The 22507-nt window shown below is 41.2% G+C and overlaps 1 protein-coding gene across 1 annotated transcript in view; it reads right to left on the reverse strand.

The window, feature by feature from the left end:
* Positions 1-438: 438 nt before the first annotated feature.
* Positions 439-22507, reverse strand: part of slc15a4 (solute carrier family 15 member 4) — a 43809-nt gene continuing 21740 nt past the window's right edge. The window contains exons 8-9 of the mRNA XM_080434415.1: positions 16457-16615; positions 439-957 (exon numbers count right to left, since the gene is read on the reverse strand). Coding sequence (XP_080290541.1) covers positions 806-957; positions 16457-16615 — 311 coding nt within the window. The 3' untranslated portion in view covers positions 439-805. The remainder of the gene's footprint in view (positions 958-16456; positions 16616-22507) is intronic.

Genomic DNA, 22507 nt, shown 5'->3' on the forward strand with positions numbered 1-22507 from the left:
GTTTCCCATGATTTATAAAATACCTGAAAGCAGTCTTCATACAGTATATGGAACCACTCCTCAAGTCAAGTGCAAATAATCTAAGAAAGGCAATGAGAGTAAACACACAAGGGTAAGAGTGTACTGTAGTTATTAAAAATGACAAAACCCAGATAATTGCCTTGTGGCTGCTCCATTAATCTTTGAGGCTGTCAAATGGTACCCGTGTGTCCAGACCAGTGCTGCAAAACCATCAGCACTAGAAAAGGGTGAATCATCCCTGCTTTTAAGTTTAAATAAGTTTTACTTTACAAGAAATTCACATAAATGAAATAATGAATGGTTGTTGTTATTGCGCAATGGGACCCTTTGTGGAGTAGTTTTCTTTGAGACCAACATTCCTCCCCCTCCCAAATCCCCCACCCACCCACCCAACAAATAAAAAAAATCACACCCAGTGTGAAGTGGGCGGTGGTCATCATAGTGATGGAAGCTCACTTCGAAAAAAAAATGGATTTTTCGAAGTGCATAATCCCATTTATAGGTTATTAATGTCATCATGTGTCTCGCTAGCCAATCACAGTGCTGAATAGAGTCAGCCAATAGAGTCAGCCAATCACAGTACAGCTAGGGGTGTACTAATGAGCCAATCACAATACAGCTAATGAGGTGTCCCAACCCCACTTATAGGGGCGGCTACACCGCCCAAAAACTGGATATCCATCACGCAGGTCCTTTTTGACACTGGGTACAATGAACAACAGACAAAGGCAAATGTGAAGGGGAAGGGAAACAGTGACGTGCCGCCAGGGGTCAGCCCCCGAGGTCAGGAAGAGTAAGCGCTCTGCCGGTGGCTTCCTGCTCTGCCCCTCGCCTTGTCGTACTTGACGGACACGATGAGGAAGACGAGCAGCGTGAGACCCTGGATGGCTGCCAGCAAAAAGAAGTAGTAGTGCAGTTGGCAGTCATTGATGTTACCTAGAGAGAGAGGGAAGAGAGGAAAACAGGCTCACGGTTACGTACACGTACACGTACACTGTAGCCTGGGAGAGCAAAGTGCTACCGGAGCAGAAAACAAAAGACTTGCAAGGGCCAGCATTCGGATGAAAATACAAATTATATTTGCCACGGAACATAAAGAATCAATGAGAAATACAGGAATACTGAGGGGGAAAAAAAGAATAAACCATGGCATAATAGCGTTTGACACTACCTGCAGTGCAGATGGAAGATGGCAATGTAATTCCTTTGCTACAATGTGCTGTTCCACATTAACCCATTCAATCCGGGAACGCATCATGTGTGTCATTTTAGATTTTAGCTATAACCATTATTTTATACTTTGGCTATTCAAAAATAGCAGATATACAAGCTCATAGTGCGGCACCGAGTGCCACGCTATGAGCTTGTAGATCTATTTTTATGCAACATTTGGGCAAATCTTTGAATAACAACATTTTTTACTCAAATCTTTGCTTCTGGGGGGTCCCTGGAACAACATATTGATGGGGCGGCCAAAAACATAGAATTCTTCTTGACAAGAAATGTTTGAGCACCACTGATATAGCAACAATAGTTTTTCAGAAAACTGTTAGGATTTGGAAGACATTTGTCAAATGTTTGACAAATGTTCGCTTTAAAAAAAGATATATTCAAAGATCAACAAGCTCATAGCGCGGCACCGAGAGCTTGTATATCTGCTATTTTTGAATAGCCAGATAAATCTTAAAATGACACAGATGCTTTCTCGGTCTTAACGGGTTAAAGGAATATGACTTTGAATACAAAAGGGCGTAAACCTGCTATAACTTCCTTTGGCATGTTTCCATGGTTCTGCTCTCATGTGTGGTAGTCAGACATAAAGAGACGGTTTGAAGAGCACCATGCCTTAGAGCAGTGGTTCTCAACCCTTCCTGGATCAGGGCCCAGTTGAAAAGCTCAAAAGCTTTAACACAGTAGCCAGTGGTCAGATGGGTGGGCGGCCGCGTCCATTTTCAGAGCACGTTTGTTTTTTATTGATCAATCAATCGATTGTGTTCCAGCTTGGCATCAATAAAACTAACCTGATATACTTTCAGTTAGTTTTGACACACAGATCTGTATCACAATGAAAACCCACTTTTCAAGGTTTTAATGGAAAAATACCATGACTTTTACAGTACGTATATTGGATTTTTAGATTATTTTATACTTTGGGCTATTCAAAAATAGCAGATCTACAACCTCATAGCGCAGCACAGAGTGCCGCGCTATGAGCTTGTAGATCGGTTTTGTTTTTCGTGAAAATGTGTGCAAATCTTTGAATATATATGTTTTTTTTTAAAGCAAACCTTTTTAACTCAAATCTTTGCTTCTGGGGATTCTACAAAATTAATGTCTTCTAAATCCTAACAGTTTTTTTTTTATTATGTTTTACTTATGTTGCTATAATATCAGTGGTTCTCAAACTTTTTCATGTCAAGGACCACCCAAAATGATGTATTTGGCCGCGTCTCAAAATATTTTGTTCCAGGGACCCCCAGAAGCAAAGATTTGAGTTAAAAATGTATATTCAAACACTTTCACAATGTTTTAATAGCCAACGAAATCTAAAAATGACCCACAGATGCTTTCCCGGTCTTAATGGGTTAATTAATGTTGTATCATCATTAAAATCAAAGTGTTTTGCCAATTATTTGGGGGCCCACTTGCAATACCCCCCACGGCCCACAGGGTTGAGAATCACTGGTTTTAGAGGTAAACGGGGTTCTGTGAGGTAATGGGATTCAGCGCAGATGCAGCCTCAAGTGACAACTGTAAAAAGAACTTTCTAAATATGCAAATATATTTGACCCTGCACATCGATGTTTTGGTAGAAGACTGTATTGATGATGTGTGAGCCACAGCTGTGAGAGAAGAAAAGCACACAGGAATATGAGGCCTCCTCAGCTTTGATGCTCAGTCAGTGATTCTTTCATCAGTAAAATGCCATAAAGACGAGCAAAGCATGAACTGATGTTTCACAGTCTGACTCACTGGAACGCAAAATGTGACTTTGTGCAGAGGAGGGTCAAACTAGAAAGACAGAACCAACATACTGACAAGGAGAGATAGAGAGAGAAACTGTGGAATGTGAAAAGCTTGGCCAACAAAAGTTTAAACAAAGCATCATTGCCTATTTGCGTACAGTATGACAATAAAAAAGAGATAAAATACAATTTGCATTTAGGCATTTAGCAGACGCTCTTAATCCAGAGGGATTTACAGTAAAGCAAGAGAGCAAGCACTACAGTAAGCATTACAATAGAAATGCAGAGAGCCAATGAATGATTTGGCATCCATAACAATAGTCTCTGACTCGTTTCAGAATCCATCTTCATTTGTTGCTACAGTATCCTAACTAGGAAGCAAACATACTGCAATTACTAGACTTGTATACCTTATTTTATCTAGGCAAGTGAACCAAACAACAAGACATTATTTACAGAAATGACCTTGCAGGTAGGGCTGTCACGATTACAAATTTAAGTTGACGATTAATTACCACGCAAAGCTTTTAGCTTTCGTACAAACAACAAAAGTTGCACAGGGCAGATATGACAAATAACACATAATAATGACTTTATACTTAAAAATAAACATTGATAGTGTCATATTTATTTATTTTTTTCAAAATAGTGGAAATAGACGATCTATAAGCTCAAAACGCGTTGCATCGCGACGCGTTTTGAGCTTATAGATCGGCCATTTCCACTATTTTTTTTTTTTTTTTTAAATACATGACTTTTTTTACATGTAATTATGACGATTATGCAAAAATAATTGCGATTATATAAAATACTTGCGATTAGACGATTAAGTAATAATTGTGAGAGGCCTAGTTGCAGGGTGAGAACGAGTCACCCCTCACAGACATGCACCGTCTTGCACTGGCCACTGCATATTATTACTGTGACAAGCAGAGAGACCTTGCAGTTGCAGGATGAGAACAAGTTACACCTCACAGACTTTATGCACCTTTATGCACAGGCCAGTATTTTTTTTACTGTGACAAGCTGGGATTTCAGTGCCTTGCTCAAGGGCATTTCAACAGAAGAAAGGCTCCTTCACTTCCAAGCAGCTTCCTTCACGCTTTAGGCCACTGTCACTACTACCAAACACTACTTTACTGTTGATGGGAATAGTTGTCCTCATTTAGAAAAAAGAAAAAAAAACACTACAGGGGGAGAACTAAACAAATCCTGTTTTCCCCTAGCTAGGGTTTAACATGAAGGACGAAGCCGACAGCCATGGTAACTCATCCATTTTCATACTTGAACAATGGACCAGTTGTGTTGCCATTAAATCAGCTTTTCACCCCTGACCATGTAAAGCAGCCCGGTTGACATTCTAGCCTACTTTTTTGAGAGGAGCGTGCATGGGTACTGGCACGACTGCTTAGCATAGCCAGAAGACATTCTGGGGATAGCTCGTCATTAAAAGGCTGTAACTGTTCACGTGCTGGGCAACTGATGCTTTTTTACTCTTCCTGTAGCCAAGCCGATTAGAACGGCTTTGGTTCCTGTAAACCAATGCCCAATGTGAGGCATAGTTGTATAGCTTAATACCATACAATGGATCGGGTAGCTATAGGCCACATCATTTTCAAATGAGAAAATATCAAAAACCTGAAGCAATTTATAAGAAAAGGCCACCTATTAGGTTCTCCACATGGGAATGACACAGGCAATATGGAGCCAAAGAAGGAGAAGTAGGTTGGATTTTAATTGGATAAGGGGTAATTCCCCTGAAGTTCTGTCATTTCCCATGGTGGAGAATGCAGGAGGTGGGTGCGAGGGGAACAGGAAGTGGATTCTGACAGCCAAAGGGTTGCAGTCTACAGTAATTACACAGGTGTCCCTTTAGAGTCAGCTGTCCTCTGGGTCAAGAGGATACCTGTGTGCTCACTGCTCATACAGGGTGCCTACATATTTCCATTCCATTTTACCGACCAAACTTTCATTACATGACCAGATTTTAAGGTTTTAGAAGATAAAGCTCAAATCCGGTATTTTCTTAATGAACTCTTTGACTGCCAGAAATAAAATATAATTTGCCACGCCACTGCCAGCGATTTTCAAGTGTTTTCAATAACCTTTGAAAAATCGTAGAATATTCATCTCCAGTATGATCGATCCCCTGGTCGCTTTAAAAGACGTATCCGAGTTTTGTAGAATCGGGGGGGGGGGGGGGGGGGGAAGCGAGCCGCCACGATCATCCGTTCCATAGTTGTGGGAAGTTGAATGTAGGCTGTTTTCGCCAAAAAGCAACAGCAGCAGAGAAAAAGCCATTCTCCCAAATCGAACAACAAGGAAATGAATGGGCTGTTTTTTTGCGATCAGACGACCCGCTGCTCCTCTGCTTCACAGAGAGCCAAACACTGACCCATAGGCCAACAGTGCCATCTAGTGGAAAACCACTGAAAACACAAAATCTTCTCATTCTCGTCATTGGCAGACTACACCGTAGCAAAAGATGACGAGACATCACTATGACTATGAAGTCATATCACATTTTGCACCTCTAATGACGGCCAAACTCATGGAGGCTAAACAAGTCTATGGAGGCCGGTTCCAAGCACACACATGGCCCAACTAACTCCACATTTTCCCCCAACATTCCTCAATATTCTGCCTGTAACACCAGCTGCTTCCCACACGTTACTCTACTTGCACGATGTACAATTAATATGAAACGCATTATGCCCCAATACAGTACAGTACAGACCGTACAGTACAGTCCGTACAGTACAGACCGTACAGTACAGTACAGTACAGTACAGTACGTACAGTTACAGTACAGTACAGTAACAGTACAGTTACAGTACAGTACAGTACGGACGTACAGTACAGTACAGTACAGTACAGACCGTACAGTACAGTACAGACCGTACAGTACAGTTACAGCACAGTACAGTACAGTACAGTACAGTACAGACCGTACAGTACAGTACAGACCGTACAGTACAGTACAGACCGTACAGTACAGGTACAGTACAGACCGTACAGTACAGTACAGGTACAGTACAGGTACAGTACAGACCGTACAGTACAGTACAGTACAGTACAGGTAGAGGTACAGGACAGTACAGTACAGGTAGAGGTACAGGACAGTACAGTACAGGTAGAGGTACAGGACAGTACAGTACAGGTAGAGGTACAGGACAGTACAGTACAGTCCGTACAGTACAGTACAGTACAGTACGTACTGTACATACAGTATTTACACAATACTACCTACATAGGAAAATAAAGTCTCTTCTTCACCAGATGCAATTTAAACACTGTGATGCCTGCTCAGAGTCATATTGTGTCTAACATACACATCTCCTCTCTCATCTCAGCTGTACCTGGGCCCTAGGTGTATTCCAATCAACCAGAGTGCAGTGGCCATCACTCCAAATGTTGTGACGTCAGGGCTCTCAATACTGCACATTGGGGGAGGAGGAGGGGTGCAGGGCGGGCGCACAGATCGCTGTGTGGGCGCAGGTGCTATGTGGGCGCGGGCGATAGAGCTGAGGCCGCGCGCAGCGCGGCCGAAGTTCTAGTTATACCAATTAGCATCCTCACCATGACTGGAGACACTCTCCTTGGTGCTACTGTACTGTCTGACCAGGCAGGACAAAAGTAGAGAACTCCGCTTAGAGTCTTATCCATTTAACTATGGCAGCTGAGAATGAAAGATCGGCTTCAAGATCTCCTTCAGAGTATACAGACCAGAAGAAAGCAATAACGTTAAGAGATAATGGCTGCTACACCTTTTTTGTAGTATGAGAAAATCTGTGAGAATATTTTTCACCAATTAGTGGGAAATAACATTTCAGCTTTAAATATGATGTCTGTCATATAGGCCACTACAGTCTATACTGTAAGTGGACATTATTTTTAGTTCACTGTGAAATATCACAAATGATCGAGAATATTAAGAGTGACTATTATTCCCAGACTTTTCAGGACATGAATTTGATCCAATTCAGGTCAGATACTGTGCAGTTTATTGATTTACGTAGCCTATGTATGACAAGCTTTGTGATCTAACAGAGAAGGCAAAAAATGGAGCAGAGGACGTCAAATGCAGACAGAACTGTTGAGGTTATACAGTAAGCATGATTCCATACAATCCCTATAACTTCCCAGAATGTAACCTCAGTCCAAGCCCGAAGCCTCCACATCCATGTGCAGTGTCTGGTTTAATACACCATTGTTTTGTACTGATCAAAGAATTCCACTAATCCAGCTGATAAAAAGTGATCTCGTCGCTTTACACGTGCATTCATGTGCTCGGCAAAGTATATCACAACGTCACATACAGTACATATATAGTTACTCTCTTCCTGTCTCTCAGTTGTTTGCAAATGTTTGTGGTTAGTAAGGAGAAGATACCAAGATAATACTGGCTTACGGTTGCAATGCAACCAGTACAAAAACAACGGTGACAGCATACAAGGCAGGCAATCAAGGGCATGGCACCCCCCCGTACCTTCAGGACATCTGGACATGATCCATCCAACCCCACCACCCTTCCCGCTCATTTAGATCAGATCAGCCAACACAGGAAGCCTGTTCAAACCTTCCCTAAATCAGGGCAACGCTCCAAACATCCTAGAAATATTCTCCCTCCTGGCTCCCAAGCTGCGGAATATAAGCACTATAAGCACTGCGGAATATAAGCACACACATTTTCCGCCAGTCTCAGTCCTCGTATCCATTCTTGTCATCTTTTTTTATAGCTGATAGTTATACTATACAGATACTTGTTACTTGTTGACATATTGTTGTTTTTTGTTGTTTAGTTTAGTTTTTGCTTGACCACAAAATTGAATGTTAAGAATGTTATTTAGATAGCTAGTTTATTTGAAGCACTACATTGTTTTTTTTTGCACTCTACATGCTGTACAGTATGACTTTACCCTATCGTTTGCCGACTAGGATTCATGGTTACTCTGCTTACTGATTTAATGAAAATCACAATGGATAAGAGCATCTGCTAAATGCCTAAATTGTATGGTAGTAGCACCACACACACACACACACAACTGTCAATGCGCACATGCAATGGACCATCTATGTGGATCCCCTTTCACTTATTGAAACCTTTGATCTTGCATTACTACCGACTAGAAACCTTGCTCATGTAGAGATTTTTTTTCTCTCCTGTGGTTCGCCAATTTTGTACTCTGCCAGCATGAATGGCCCACAATTGAAAACTCCACATACTCAGGCTGAATATCAATTTCAGCCTACTCCGTGGGTCCTATCAATCTAGGAGAAGGTTTAAAATATAAGAAATAGGCCAAAAAACCAAAGCCCCGTTTGAATAATTCATGAAGTGCAAAACCATGTGCTCGACGGGAGAGGGTGGAAGTAGTGGGTTTTCAGCACGCGTGCTGATATTTCCAATCAATAATTCACCATAAACGACACTTAACTGAATGTCTACCACTGCAGTCTTAATTAACAGCAGGGTATGGCATATAGAAACTCTTCAAAAAGGCACATTTAGATTGTATGCGATAACATCGGTAAAAAAAGACCCTGTTCGACTGACTGACAGTAATGGTTTCCAGACTATTAAATCAATTGAGATTAATGTCGGTGGCAAGAAGAGTGCGAACAAAATGAAATAATAGGCCCATGTGAAAAGGGTGCCATTTCTTCTTAGGCCTTGAGGCATTCTGTTCAAAAAATTTGTTTTGCTTAATTAGACCTGCTGGTGGCGCTATAACAGGCCAATGTTAAAAGGGTGGCATTTGTTCCTCAACATAGTGTGACCGCAATCGGACGCAGCGTTCATGATTTGCGGCATTTTGTTCAAAACAAGCCACTACTGCAAACTTTAGATGTCAATCTTAGCCAATCAGGATGGAATATGAACAATCTAACAGATCATTCTTCACATGACTATAGAGATCATGTCTACCGATTTGCGTGAATTTTGGATAAAATCTGAAGGAGTAATATCAAAACAATTGTTTTATACAAGTCGGCCACCTGGTGGCGCTATAAAAGGCAGATGTGAAAAATGCAGGGCAAAGGTTTTTCCTTTGTCTCTAGGGAGTGCGCATACAAAGTTGTACACAGATCGGTGCAGTTATAGGTACAAACACGAATCGGCCTGCTATAGCGCCACCATGAGGTTGATTTGAAAATTTTCAAGTGGCATTTCTTCCTCGGCATAGTGGGAATGTACGTGCACAATTTCACGGCAATTGCAAGCTGACGTTTGGACAAAATCTGTAGGAGTACTCTCCAAAAATGTGTTTTGCAAAAAGCGGCCTCCTGGTGGCGCTATAACAGGCCCATGTGAAAAATGTGGGGCAGAGGTTCTGAATTGGCATCCAGGGAGTGTGTGTGCACAGTGGCGCTGTGATCAAGCCAACGGTGGCAGAGATTAGCTGGTCACAGACGGACGGACGGACGGACGGACGGACGGACACACACACACGGACACACGGACGGACCGACGGACGGACGGACGGACGGACGGACGGACGGGGTGGAAAACATACTCTCTCGCCATGCCTTTCGGCCTGGCGGAGACAATGAAGATTCATTGACTTGATTTACAACAATTTTGAAAAAGGCTTCCGTGCCTCCTCTACCTTAACCCATTTAGACCGGGAACGCATCTGTGTGTCATTTTTAGGTTTCTTTGGGCTATTAAAAAATAGCAGATCTACAAGCTAGCGTGGCACCGAGTGCCGCGCTATGAGCTTGTAGATCCTCTATTTTTGAAGAGAAAAAAATAATAGAAAATGCGTGCAAATCTTTGAATATATATATTTTTTAAAGCTAACGTTTGTAACTCAAATCTTTGCTTCTGGGGATTCTACAAATGTCTTCTAAATCCTAACAGTTTTTAAAAAAATGTATTTGGCCGTGGACCCCCATCTCAAAATATTTTGTTCCAGGGACCCCCAGAAGTTGTAACAGAGTTAAAAATGTTCGCTTTAAAAATATATATATTCAAAGATTTGCAAACATTTTCAAAGCGCTACACTCGGTGCCGCGCTATGAGCTTGTATATCTGCTATTTTTGAATAGCCAAATAAATCTTAAAATGACACAGATGCGTTCCCGGTCTTAAAGGGTTAAGCATGTATTATGTCCCTCATCCTCATTCAGTGGACTGGCCTCACAATTTTATTCAATGCCAATTGTGTCACTTCATTGTTACCAGCTCTTCAACAGTCCCTTTAGCCTCCTTGAGGATCGAGCAATTTGTTCCTTTGATTCCCTCAATGGTTTGAAATCTTACCAAGGATTGTTCAGCCTGAATAGTTACGAATCAATAACACATGCAGTGGTCCTTTGATCCCCCCCCCCCTTTTTTTTCTTAGAGCACCACTGATGAAGAAACTTCACACTATTTATATCATGCAATGTTTGGATTGATGTCATTGCAAATGTGAAACTAGTTGGTTATGACTAATGGGATGATGGTACATTATCTTTAAGCATCCTCTAGGCTACATTTGATACGCCGGTAACACTTATTAACACAAATTAACCATTACTACAATAATTAACTATAATTTTTTTAAACATATTTTTGGGGCTTTTATGCCTTTATTCGACAGGACAGTAGGCTGACAGGAAATGGGGAGAGAGATGGGGGGGTGACACACAGCAAAGGTCGTCGGGATCGGGAGTCGAACCCACGACTCGCTGTCAAGCTGGATTACCAGCATATGTGGTATGCGCCTGGACCGCTAGGCCTGCGGGCGCCCCATTAACTATTATTTTAACTCTTAAGTAACAGCTTTGATGATTAGTTAATTACTAACATATTCAGGTGGTGCTGGGGATTGACAATAACAATTAAGTCAAAATTAACCATTAATTGGTGTCCCTTATTCTAAAGTTTTATGGAGCAGCCTCTGAATAACTACGGTTGTCCCTGAGGAACAGAAAAAGGATTAGCAAAAACTGCCCTAAATTCTTAGAAACATCTCCGTTTATGGGAGAGGGCTGGGGAGTTGTGAAAGGTTTCAATTTTGTAATGGTTCTGCTCTAATTTCATCGCATAGTAAGTCTCTACCTGCTCTTTCCAATTCAAGGCTCCAGGGCCCACTTGGCTGCTAAATACTTTCAAAAAGTATGGAGGGCTAATTACGGAAGCAAAAGGCAAAACAATGACTTGCTGTAAAATCCATTAACCCAATAAGACCGGGAACGCATCTGTGTAATTTTTTGATTTGAGCTAAAAAGCATTATTTTACACTTTGGCTATTCAAAAATAGCAGATATACAAGCTCACAGCGCGGCACGGAGTGCTATGCTAAGAGCTTGTAGATATGCTATTTTTTTTTATCAGGAAAATTTGTGCAAATCTTTGAATATATATATTTCTAAAGCGAACATTTGTGACTCAAATCTTTGCTTCTGGGGGTCCCTGGAACAAAATATTTTGATATGGGGGTCCGCGGCCAAATACATATATATACATTTTGGGGTCCTTGACATGAAAAGGCATGAGAACCACTGACATAGGAATAGTACGTTTTTTCAAAAGAACTGTTAGTATTTAGAAGGCATTTGTAGAATCGGAACCTCAGGCCTTAATGGGTTAACAAAGTCCATAAATATGTGACAGGTATTTAAGCGGTAAGTGCTAAGCAGGTGTGGGAAATCAACTTGAAGGGATGTGGTACATTACTCAAAACAGATCTGCCTTAATGTTATGACTCACTTTTATCAGAAACTGGGCTCCGAGTTCTGCATCAAGACTCCAACGGATCGGACTAACAACTCTACGCTCACCTCGAACTCCTCCAAAATAAGGGGCCTTTTTTTATCAAATATGGTTGTTGAGTCAAATTACCTACAAGTGGGGCTGTTCGAACATATCATGTGAGGAGAGATGAGGCAGGTCAATATCAATTTAAGGTTTGAAAATGGATCAATAACTGTAGCCCTTCAGTGCAATGTCCCAACATTTTAATGCTTCAATGCATTCAATACCACCCTCAGCTCAGAATGAATTCAGAGAGAGGATCAATGCATGTTTGCTTTTAGAGCTACTTTCCGCAGCTGTCTTCTTCTTCGTAAAACTTTTTGATTGATGCATGAGTTTTGCACACCACCACCACATACAGTACAAGCTGTTCACCTAGGTGCATCCACCCTGGAACCTGAACTCAACCCCAGCTCTCCTTTCTCGTCTGTTATTGTATGTTTTTTATAATGGACCCATTATAGTCCCAGTCTGTAATAAATTGCGCACACGCAAGTCATTTCCGATGCATCCCATCAGTCTAGGCCTTCTAAAACCCATATTGTATGAACCCGTAGCATACCAGAGGAGGCTGAGGAGAACTCGTTTCAACAAGAAAAAGAGGGACTTTGACCATTTGCCTCGACTGACATTAAAGGCCCCCCATTAAAACATTGACATTTCATGAAGTATAATCCAGCAATTCATGAGCAGGATATGTGAATGTCAACTCACTGCGAGTGCCTGAACGTGTCCTAGGCATCTGATCTTTGTCTAGTCAGTACTTACACTGGACAAAGAAAAGGCCATTTCCTTTCATGCGGCCACGGCTATTTGCAAACGCCAATGGCCGAAAATTTGATATAACACGGGAAACTAAAACACCTCCCTCTTTTAAGTACTGTATTCTCATGCGAGGAAGGGTGGAGTGAAGTTTGACCTTTTTTATTGAATTAGTCTCTGAGGTTAAAAGATCAACACTCCAATTGTAGTTATGCAGGGTGAGATGGCTTTCTACTCTGCCTGCTTGAGGAACAAATAAAAGCAAGTGATGAATGACCAGTTCAGAAGCACTGCACAGTACTATCGAGCAACATGTCCACTGGGATGTTAAGGGTCAATCATTCTTATACTGTATATCGACTTATTTGTCAATTATTACATAAAGTGTGCAAATTTCCGAATGTTACAAACTATATAATCCAGTCCATATTTAAACAACAAATATCATCTTATTTTTTCATGTAATGATATGGAAATGACTTAAAATTAGAAGTATTGAAACAGTGACCCTACTGGTAGCAGAATCTAACTGCACGTTGATGACATCACGAGTGGAGGAAGCTGCTGCTGCTGCTGAAAACTGAATTAACAGTACTTGGTACAATATTGGGTATTGGCCATGGCAAATGTCTATCATTTAAAATATATACTCTATATAGATATACCTGCAATGCTCTGGAAGCTCTCTACAATAAAAGGGTTAAATTAAATGTATATTGATGTTGATATCCTTGTGTTTGTTTATAGGGAGTTTAGGTTTACCAGTTTGGACTTCCTCCACTCCTGACATCACAAAACTGCTTAACTGAATGTTTTGAATAGCCAGCATTTACAATTATCTGTTCCCCTGCCTTTAACCAGCCCAATATACTTATACCGCAGCCGATCTACAAGCTCTTTGTGAGCTTGTAAATCGACAATTTCCGCTATTCCTTTATTTAAATAGGCACTGCAGGGTTAATGTGGGCAATACATGGGGTTAACAGGAATTAGCAAAAATGTACAGTGCTAGAAATGCCACAAAATGGAAAGCAGAACACCCCCATAAATGGTCTTTGCCAATTCCCGGTGCTTTGGCAGAGCACTCCAGTGGAAGGCACCTGTCTCTAAATAATCAAAATGATAAATGAGGCCTTGTTAAGCTTGTGAGCCACTTACCATCCTTAACAAAAAAGGGAAAAAAAGGAAAAAAAGTAAGAAATGAAAATACATTAAAATCCTGCCCAGTCCCTCGAAGTATGCCATTGACAATTTCTATAATGGTGCAAGACGTGCCATGGTCAATTGGTCATATCTAATTTCGGTTTGCTAATATTGTAAACACAAACTGGCTTGGCTCACATTTCATGAGACCTGCTGTGCATAAGATTAGAGTTCACAAAGGATACGTGTGACTGAAGCGGTGCCATGTGAAACAATCTACCCTCACTCAGCAACTACCACCAGGGGACAATTGAGCGGGGCAACCTTCAAACTGGGTTTGCTCAGTGGCAAAGTGGAATTCAGTTGTATTATGCACCTTTCCAGGTTCTTTGGCTATTCAAAAATAGCAGATCTACAAGCTCATACATAGCGCGGCACAGAGTGCCGCGCTATGTATCTACGAGCTTGTAGATCTACGAGATCTACTATGTATCTACGAGCTTGTAGATTGTAGATTTTTTTTAAAGCTTGAAAATGTGTGCAAATCTTTGATACATATATTTTTTAAAGCGAACATTTCTCAAACTCAAATCTTTGCATCTGGGGATTCTACAATTGTCTTCTAAATCCTAACAGTTAAAAAAAAAAACGTATGTTGCTATAATCAGTGGTTCTCACACTTTTTCATGTCAAGGACCAGCCAAAGTGATTTGTATTTGGCCGCGAACCCCCATCTCAAAATATTTTGTTTCAGGGCGCCCCCCCCCCCAGAAGCAAAGATTTTAGTTAAAAGTGTATATATATATATTCAAAGATTTGCACAAATGTTCACGACTTAAAAAAAATATATAGTAGATTTAAGCTCATAGCGCTATGACCTTGTATATCTGCTAAATGTTTGTACTGTAAATGTGTCATGTGAAACTGGAATGATTTCACTTAAGGTTGATTTTACTTGGACTTGTACACAGCAAAAGGAAACGGAGGTGGAGCATGCTGAGACAGGTGAGCAACCCTAAAATCTGGTGCGAGGTTGAGTGAGCAGTGCCATCCCTAAGCAACACCCAGGGGCCAGCTGTACTTAAATGGAAAGTGGCTATGTAATCAGGCCACCAGCTTGTGATTAATGTTGGTTGTCTGTCCCCGGGCCTGCTCTGTTCAGTACAAACAGCCAAGATACTGTTTACGACATCTCACGTTGCCCTCAGCCATGGAAATGTGAAGACCTGTTGAGCCACGTGGCTGGTGGAATCAGACAGGTCACACAACCCAACAAATTATGTCAGGACAGAATGGAAGGCTCCGCAGCCGCAAGAAAAAAAAAACCTGCATGATTTCTGGCTGCCTTTTAGGCCAAGGCTTTGTGCCATCTGTCAATGGCTACCAGGATGTTTTATTCAATTTTTTCAGCTCAGTCACCCTTTGTCTGGGAAAAACGCAGGAAGAAAATGACTCTTGGGGGCAAAACCGACGTTAGTTTAACAGTCAAATGATGCTTACTAAACAAACGGCCCCTCGGGTGAGGCAAGGCTGCGGCAACGGATGGATTTATGAAGTCGTGCCAAGCATCTCTGAGTGCTAACATCATCAAAAAATACCTCCCGACCTGTCGGCACGTTGTATTAATGAGCTATTAGGTGTTTGTGGGTAAACAATTTACAGTGCTGGCTTATTTACCGCTCGCTCACAGGAAAGTGCATCTGGAGCTGGGAGCCTCGGCTCGCCAGGGAACCCATCCATCTGCTGCCACCGCCATGCTATTCATTCCAGCACTTGGACAGATTTACACAAACCTTTTGTCGTTAGTCTGACATGTCTATTTATTATGGGAAAGACTCTTAAAACAAGAGAATTGCACCGGGTGTTGCCCGAGCACACACACACCCGCACAACTAATTTACAAACTCCTTAAGTGGATTTTAAATCAAGACGAGGCATGAAAATTCTTGTGACCTGTCCCCGGGAAAATAGATTTCTGTATTCCAAATCCATACGCCCCCCCCCCCCCCCCCTCTATTGAGAGTGCATAATGTAACGGAGATGTCCACAGTCAATACGGCGTTCCACATGTGCAAGGCACCTAACAGCTGGACTTGACAACTGTAACACTCCAGACATTCAGATGGTGTAGGAATTGGAGGAACATTCTTTTCTTCACTAGAAAACCAGCCTCACTGGCAATGAGCAATTTCAAGAAATGCATGGTCATAGGTCAAATTCAACAGTGTTATGTAGATAGATATATGACCCTAACCCAGTGGTTTTCAAACTTTTTGTGCCCCAAGGCACATGAAAGGTCAGGTCAAAATCGCAAGGGTTGCCTGTATTCACATCTAACTTTTATTTACTGATGCCGAATAAAAAGTTATGGGTAGTTAGTGAATATAATCTGTCTGGGAAATGAGTGCGCACACTCTACTGATATAGTACTTGAAACCGAGCATCCCTATTCTGAGGAGAACTTTAGCCCAAAATAGCAGATCTACAAGCTCACAACGCCTCGCGCTGCGAGGCGTTTTGAGCTTGTAGATCGGCTATTTTCAGCAAAGAGGTTTGGTGCAGAGGCAAAAAAAAGCAGATTAAGTACAGAGTGAAAGATCAAGTTTACTAAGTATTGACAAGATACACTAATGATAGTTCTGTCAAACAAATCTATGAAGCTATCTATGAAATCTATGAAAATGTTTAATCTGCAACACAATTTTATACTATAATGTGGTGGGGGGCCCTGCTTCATCTCCCTCAATTAGGGGTCCTTGGCCTGAAGAACGTTGAAGACCCCTGAGATTTGGTCAAAAATGATACTGTGCTTCCTTACCAAAGTCTTTGGTGGAGGACATCCAGCCAATCGCATTGAGGGAGACGAGAGCCAGCAAACCGGATCCCACAAACGAGCCGATACCAGAGAAGAAGAAGAATAATCCCATGATGGCACTCTGCATGGACTTGGGGGCGGCTGAGTAAGCAAACTCCAGACCTTCAAAAAGACAAAGAGACAAATAGATGTCGACAGTCCTCAGAAATGACAATATGTAGCACATCATGCATTGTATTCATAAAGGTACCGTGATTAACATATAATAAATATGACATACTCATCTGTAGAATATAATGTACTCTTTATAGGCATGCAGGCTGAACATGCTAATGAAGTCTGATCCATGCGTAACTATCCATTCACTGCCTCACAGTAATCCACGTAAAGGACATGAACATGCGGTCCATGTTTATCTCTGTGTGAGTCCTATCCGCAATTCAAACACAGATCTCCCGTGTGAGAGACCAAGCATCTACCACTCATCCAAGAGGCAATCCGCACTTGTCCAGGGGAGATATTGTGCTTATGAGCTTCAGGCACTACTACTTGTCAACCAGCATCTACATTTTTCAGGGGAAGAGTAAAGAGACCACCTCCAACACTGCAGCTAGCTGTGCTAGTTACATTGCATGGACATATACTGTACTCTACCGGTTAAAATGACGTTTTATTCATTAAAATAAGTTCCAGATCACAGCTTTAAGCTGACTTTGTAAAATGAGAGTGGATGGGTTGTAGTGGTCAGCAATGTTTCCCCACTGTGAATGATTCATTATCACAGGTCTGGTCCGTTACAAATGATAAACATCACTATGGGGTGCCACTTGTTATCTTATAGATTACAACAGTTCCTATAGTAGAGAGAATGCATTCATAATACAGGCATTTTAAAATACATGAGGCCAAACGGACTCAGTCAGCAGTTGTACTGTGGTGCTCCGAGAGGCATTTGTTCAGCATGGGTCAGCTAAAAAAAACAAAAAAAAACTACCACCTATTAAACATTATTTACTGTCATGAAAGAACGGAGGAAAGGGATTGAATAGGAAAAGAGGAGTGAAGGGAAACATACACATGGAGATAAAGACCAAATTGTTCTCTTTGTGCCTGTAGATGTCTGCCTGCAAGCTGACATTGATAATTTCATGGCACCTTGAACATGTGATTTTTCAAATGAGGTCCAACTGCTACACATGTCAGAAGAGATTAGGAATCCTTGGTTAAATAAGGTTGCCTTCTAAGACATTCCTTGGAGGAGGACGTGGCAAAAAAAGTATGTGACAAACTGCATCATTACAGATACCTGCACTGGCACCATGAAAGTAATACCGTACCTTATATGAGATGGGATATATAAAAATGTGCCAACATACAGCTATTATTTAGAGGAAAACCAATTACTTGTCCTGTAGTTTGAAACATTTATTTATATCCTGGGCTAACCTTTCGATACCGTCAAACACAGGTCAATAGCTATGCATATCGCAGGGGACTACATGGATTGGTGAACTTCCTCAGAATACTGTACAGTACTGCACAGCTAAGGGACTAGGAGAGACCAGCACTGCAACATAATGTTCAACCTTGTCTGTCAGTGAATGCAACGATCCTACGTGGAATTATAATTATGTCCGTAGTAGCACAACAACACAAGAAACAGTCTGACCTTTCTCGAACCAAGAGGTGGAATTATAAAAAAAAAGAAAAGTAGAAAAAATAAAAAGAGAGCTGGACTTAAAATATCTTATTTTTGTTTCTCCTGAGGGTAGTGTTGGCGGGGTGATTTTTCTTTCACAGAAAATAACATTAGCCTTTAACATTTTCAAAAGAGCAATACATAATTAAGAATCCCACAGGGAATCATTATTGCAAAGTTTTTGGATATTCGTATAGCCCAAAGCAGACAAACTGCTGGGTGGTGCAGAAGCAACGAATTACACATAGATAGATGTAGACGGGAGATATGTAAGCACCTGAGATTTTAAACTGATTTATTCAAACTGAATAAAAACTAGGGGGAAATGTTCCTTTCTATCAGACATATGTCACAATTCTGTCAAGCCAATTTTCCTTTCGGAAAACCCCAGGGGGACAGTGTGGAGGGAGAGGAGTGGAAGATTATTTTAAGGCTCCCAACAGCTTTGTTATGTCTATATTTGACTTTCATAGGGACCCTAATAGTCAGGGGTGAATGCCATTGGTTTCTAGGAGCCTTAACAATCCAGGGGTGCAAGAACCTCTACAATTCCTATGTTCATTACCCACATGAACCCTAGCATCCCTACTCTGAGTATGTCATGAAAGGCGAACATCTGGCAAAAACAGGCAAAAAAATTGTCAAAAGTAGCAGATCTACAAGTTCACAACAAGACATGTAAGCTTGTAGATAGGCCATTTTTGCTATTCTTTGTACATTAAACTATATACAGTAGGCCAAGGCTTAATTGGTTAAAAACATTTCTAAAGCGGATAACACCTTGGAGTGACCGGATGAAAATTACTACGTTGAAATAAAAGAAGATTCTTGTACATTAAGGGTGTAATCTTAATAACAGACAGCTACAGTATAAGTGATTATAAGTGATTACAACAAACAGTATTAATAATATGGCTTTATCACAGCGGGGAGCCTGAGGCCTAATAAACCCCAGCCATCCAGGTAATTGAAACCTGCAGGGCCAGTAATGATCATGACTGCAGAGGAAATGGCAAATAAAAATAAATGACCAGGCAGATTTCTATTGATTTCTATTGTGCTCCGTTGCTTAGACAGGAAGATTCAAAATGGTGCCACTGCTGTTATGCTACAATGTTTCAAGGGTCTAAATCACCTCTTTTATGTAAAGACAGTGCCAGTATTGATTTTTTGGCTCATTTCCCTCATCACAACTCAATTTCATAGTATCGCCCTTTCATATTATTAACGCCGTTTCTCACTGCAGGCCATTATATTCTGGAGCGAGATCCCTTTAATTCTCATGAATTATTTTCGAATAGTCATTTTCCTTTTTATTCCAAGTGTTAACAAAATCATGAGAGTTTGAACAGTAACTTTGGCTTTTATATGCAGCATGCATCAAATACATATTTGCAGTCTGAGCTCAGCAGCTGGCCTTCTTTCACCCCAGAAATGTCTTTTTATATTATCTCTGGAAAATATATTGTCTGAAAAGAACAAGGTTTGCTTTCCCCATGGAAAGCAAACCCCACTAAATTGCGAAAATGTAGGATTATGGCAGTCGCTGTATCGATGAGCATGTCTCTCAGTCTCATCAGATATCTGATGTTTCAAAATTATTGTAATCCTCAGACCAGGAGAAATAGGTACAGGCACACCGCATACCTATGTATTGAAAGGTACATAATGTAGGTGGCTCTGGGGTCCGCTCTGAAGCAACAGTAAAATACGCTCGGACAAGCGAAGAAAACTCAACAAATACTGCTAAGGTCAAAGGGCTTGAGTGAACACTACTGTAGCAGTGCGTAGATTACAGTGGCCTCGAGTATGGAGGCCCATAGAAAACATTGTTAAAATATAAAATAAAACCACCTTGTTATTCTGTTGCTGCAAAAGTCTGCTAGCTGGCTTAGAAGTTCTGGCCTGGACCGTTGGCGTAGCGGTCCAGGGCAGGCACCTATAGGCTCAGTGTAGCCTGACGGCGTGTCGCGGGTTCGATCCCGGCGGCCTTTGCTGCATGCCACTCCCCATCTCTCTCTCTCCCCATTTTATGTCAGCCTACTGTCCTATCGAATAAAGGCGTAAAAAACAAAAAAAAAAAAAGATCTGCCATCTCTGACGTACTGTTAAAAGAAAAAAGCTTTGTTGGCTATACAGTTTATCTGCGGATGACACTATGAGAATGGTTCAAAGTCAGATTTTCTTTTCTGTGCCATTCTGATGAGTGACATAGTTTGACACCCATAAAGAGGACTCTTTTTTATCTTTTTATAACATTTATCTAAGGAGAGTTAACTTAGAACAAAATGTTTTTTTTTCTACAGAATTGGGCTGGGGGAGTAGCCGTGGAGGGTGAGATTCATACTGGGGAGCAACACGGTAGCTCATAACCACAATAATGTACTGTTGGCCACTGAGCAGTTAACAGGGCTAGTTAAGAGGTTCAGAGGTTCTTGGATAGCAGTTCTGGAAGGAGTGGAAACAGATTTTTCCAACCATTCTGGGAAATCAAACCAGCAAACTTCATGCTCCTCGAAACACTACTGTAGTCTCTTGCTACAGAAAAGAAAAAAGGGGCAGAGGTGAAAGCTTGACGGCTTGCTGCTTCATATTTCGTCATGCTCTCCATACACATGAAGACAACTGCTGATGTACATTACCGATGCTGATCATGATTTTCATTTTCAGAAATGTATTTTTATATTATCTCTGGCAAAGATATTGTCTGAAAAGAACAAGGTTTGCTTTCCCCATGGAAAGCAAACCCCCACTAAATTGCGAAAATGTAGGCTTATGGCAGTCGCTGTATCGATGAGCATGTCTCTCAGTCTCATCAGATATCTGATGTTTCAAAATGATTGTAATCCTCAGACCAGGAGAAATAGGTACAGGCACACCGCATACCTATGTATTGAAAGGTACATAATGTAGGTGGCTCTGGGGTCCGCTCTGAAGCAACAGTAAAATACGCTCGGACAAGCGAAGAAAACTCAACAAATACTGCTAAGGTCAAAGGGCTTGAGTGAACACTACTGTAGCAGTGCGTAGATTACAGTGGCCTCCGGTATGGAGGCCCATAGAAAACGTTGTTCTATAAAATAAAACCACCCTGTTATTCTGTTGCTGCAAAAGTCTGCTAGCTGGCTTAAAAGATCTGCCATCTGGCCTGGACCGTTGGCGTAGCGGTCCAGGCACCTATAGGCTCAGTGTAGCCTGACGGCGTGTCGCGGGTTCGATCCCGGCGGCCTTTGCTGCATGTCACTCCCCATCTCTCTCTCCCCATTTTCTGTCAGCCTACTGTCCTATCGAATAAAGGCATTAAAAAGCCCAAAAATATATATCGAAAAAAACAAACAAAAAAAAAGATCTGCCATCTCTGACATACTGTTAAAAGAAAAAAGCTTTGTTGGCTATACAGTTTATCTGTGAATGACACTATGAGAATGGTTCAAAGTCAGATTTTATTTTCCGTGCCATTCTGATGAGTGACATAGTTTGACACCCATAAAGAGGACTCTCTTTTATCTTTTTATAACATTTATCTAAGGAGAGTTAACTTAGAACAAAATGTTTTTTTTCTACAGAATTGGGCTGGGGGAGTAGCCGTGGAGGGTGAGATTCATACTGGGGAGCAACACGGTAGCTCATAACCACAATAATGTACTGTTGGCCACTGAGCAGTTAACAGGGCTAGTTAAGAGGTTTAGAGGTTCTTGGATAGCAGTTCTGGAAGGAGTGGAAACTGATTTTTCCAACCATTCTGGGAAATCAAACCAGCAAACTTCATGCTCTTCGAAACACTACTGTAGTCTCTTGCTACAGAAAAGCAAAAAGGGGCAGAGGTGAAAGCTTGACGGCTTGCTGCTTCGTATTTCTTCGCAGTCATGCTTTCCATACACATTTCATTCAACCTTAATTTATTTTCTCGGAAATACATTGAGGGCAGAGCCCTAATTTTCACATGAAGAAAACTGCTGATGTACATTACTGATGCTGAACATCATTATCATTATTTTTCTTCTTAATTATGTTATGTTATTAAGATGTTTATGTTCATTTTGTTCCACTAGAGAGTAAACACTGGAAAGAAGGGATAGGGGGCATCAGAACTTGAGTTTGATTCCCAACATCATCAAGTCAGGCCCCTATGATGAGTTCTCAGAGAACTTATTTAGGCATTTTAATAATTTAATGTAATAATAAAGTCCAGAATAGAATATGGGTCTGGCAATAGCTGAGCTTTTGCAATTAATTTAAGGTAATCTGTGCTGTCTGACAGAAGGCTTCCAGAATACTTGTTTGCACAACTAACCACTGTAGCCACTGACATGTGTGTACAGTGATCTGTGTGTTAGTACCAATGATTTGGTTAA

This window comes from Gymnoscopelus braueri (genome assembly GCF_963280865.1).
Source record: "Gymnoscopelus braueri genome assembly, chromosome: 7".
Lineage (NCBI taxonomy): Eukaryota > Metazoa > Chordata > Actinopteri > Myctophiformes > Myctophidae > Gymnoscopelus > Gymnoscopelus braueri.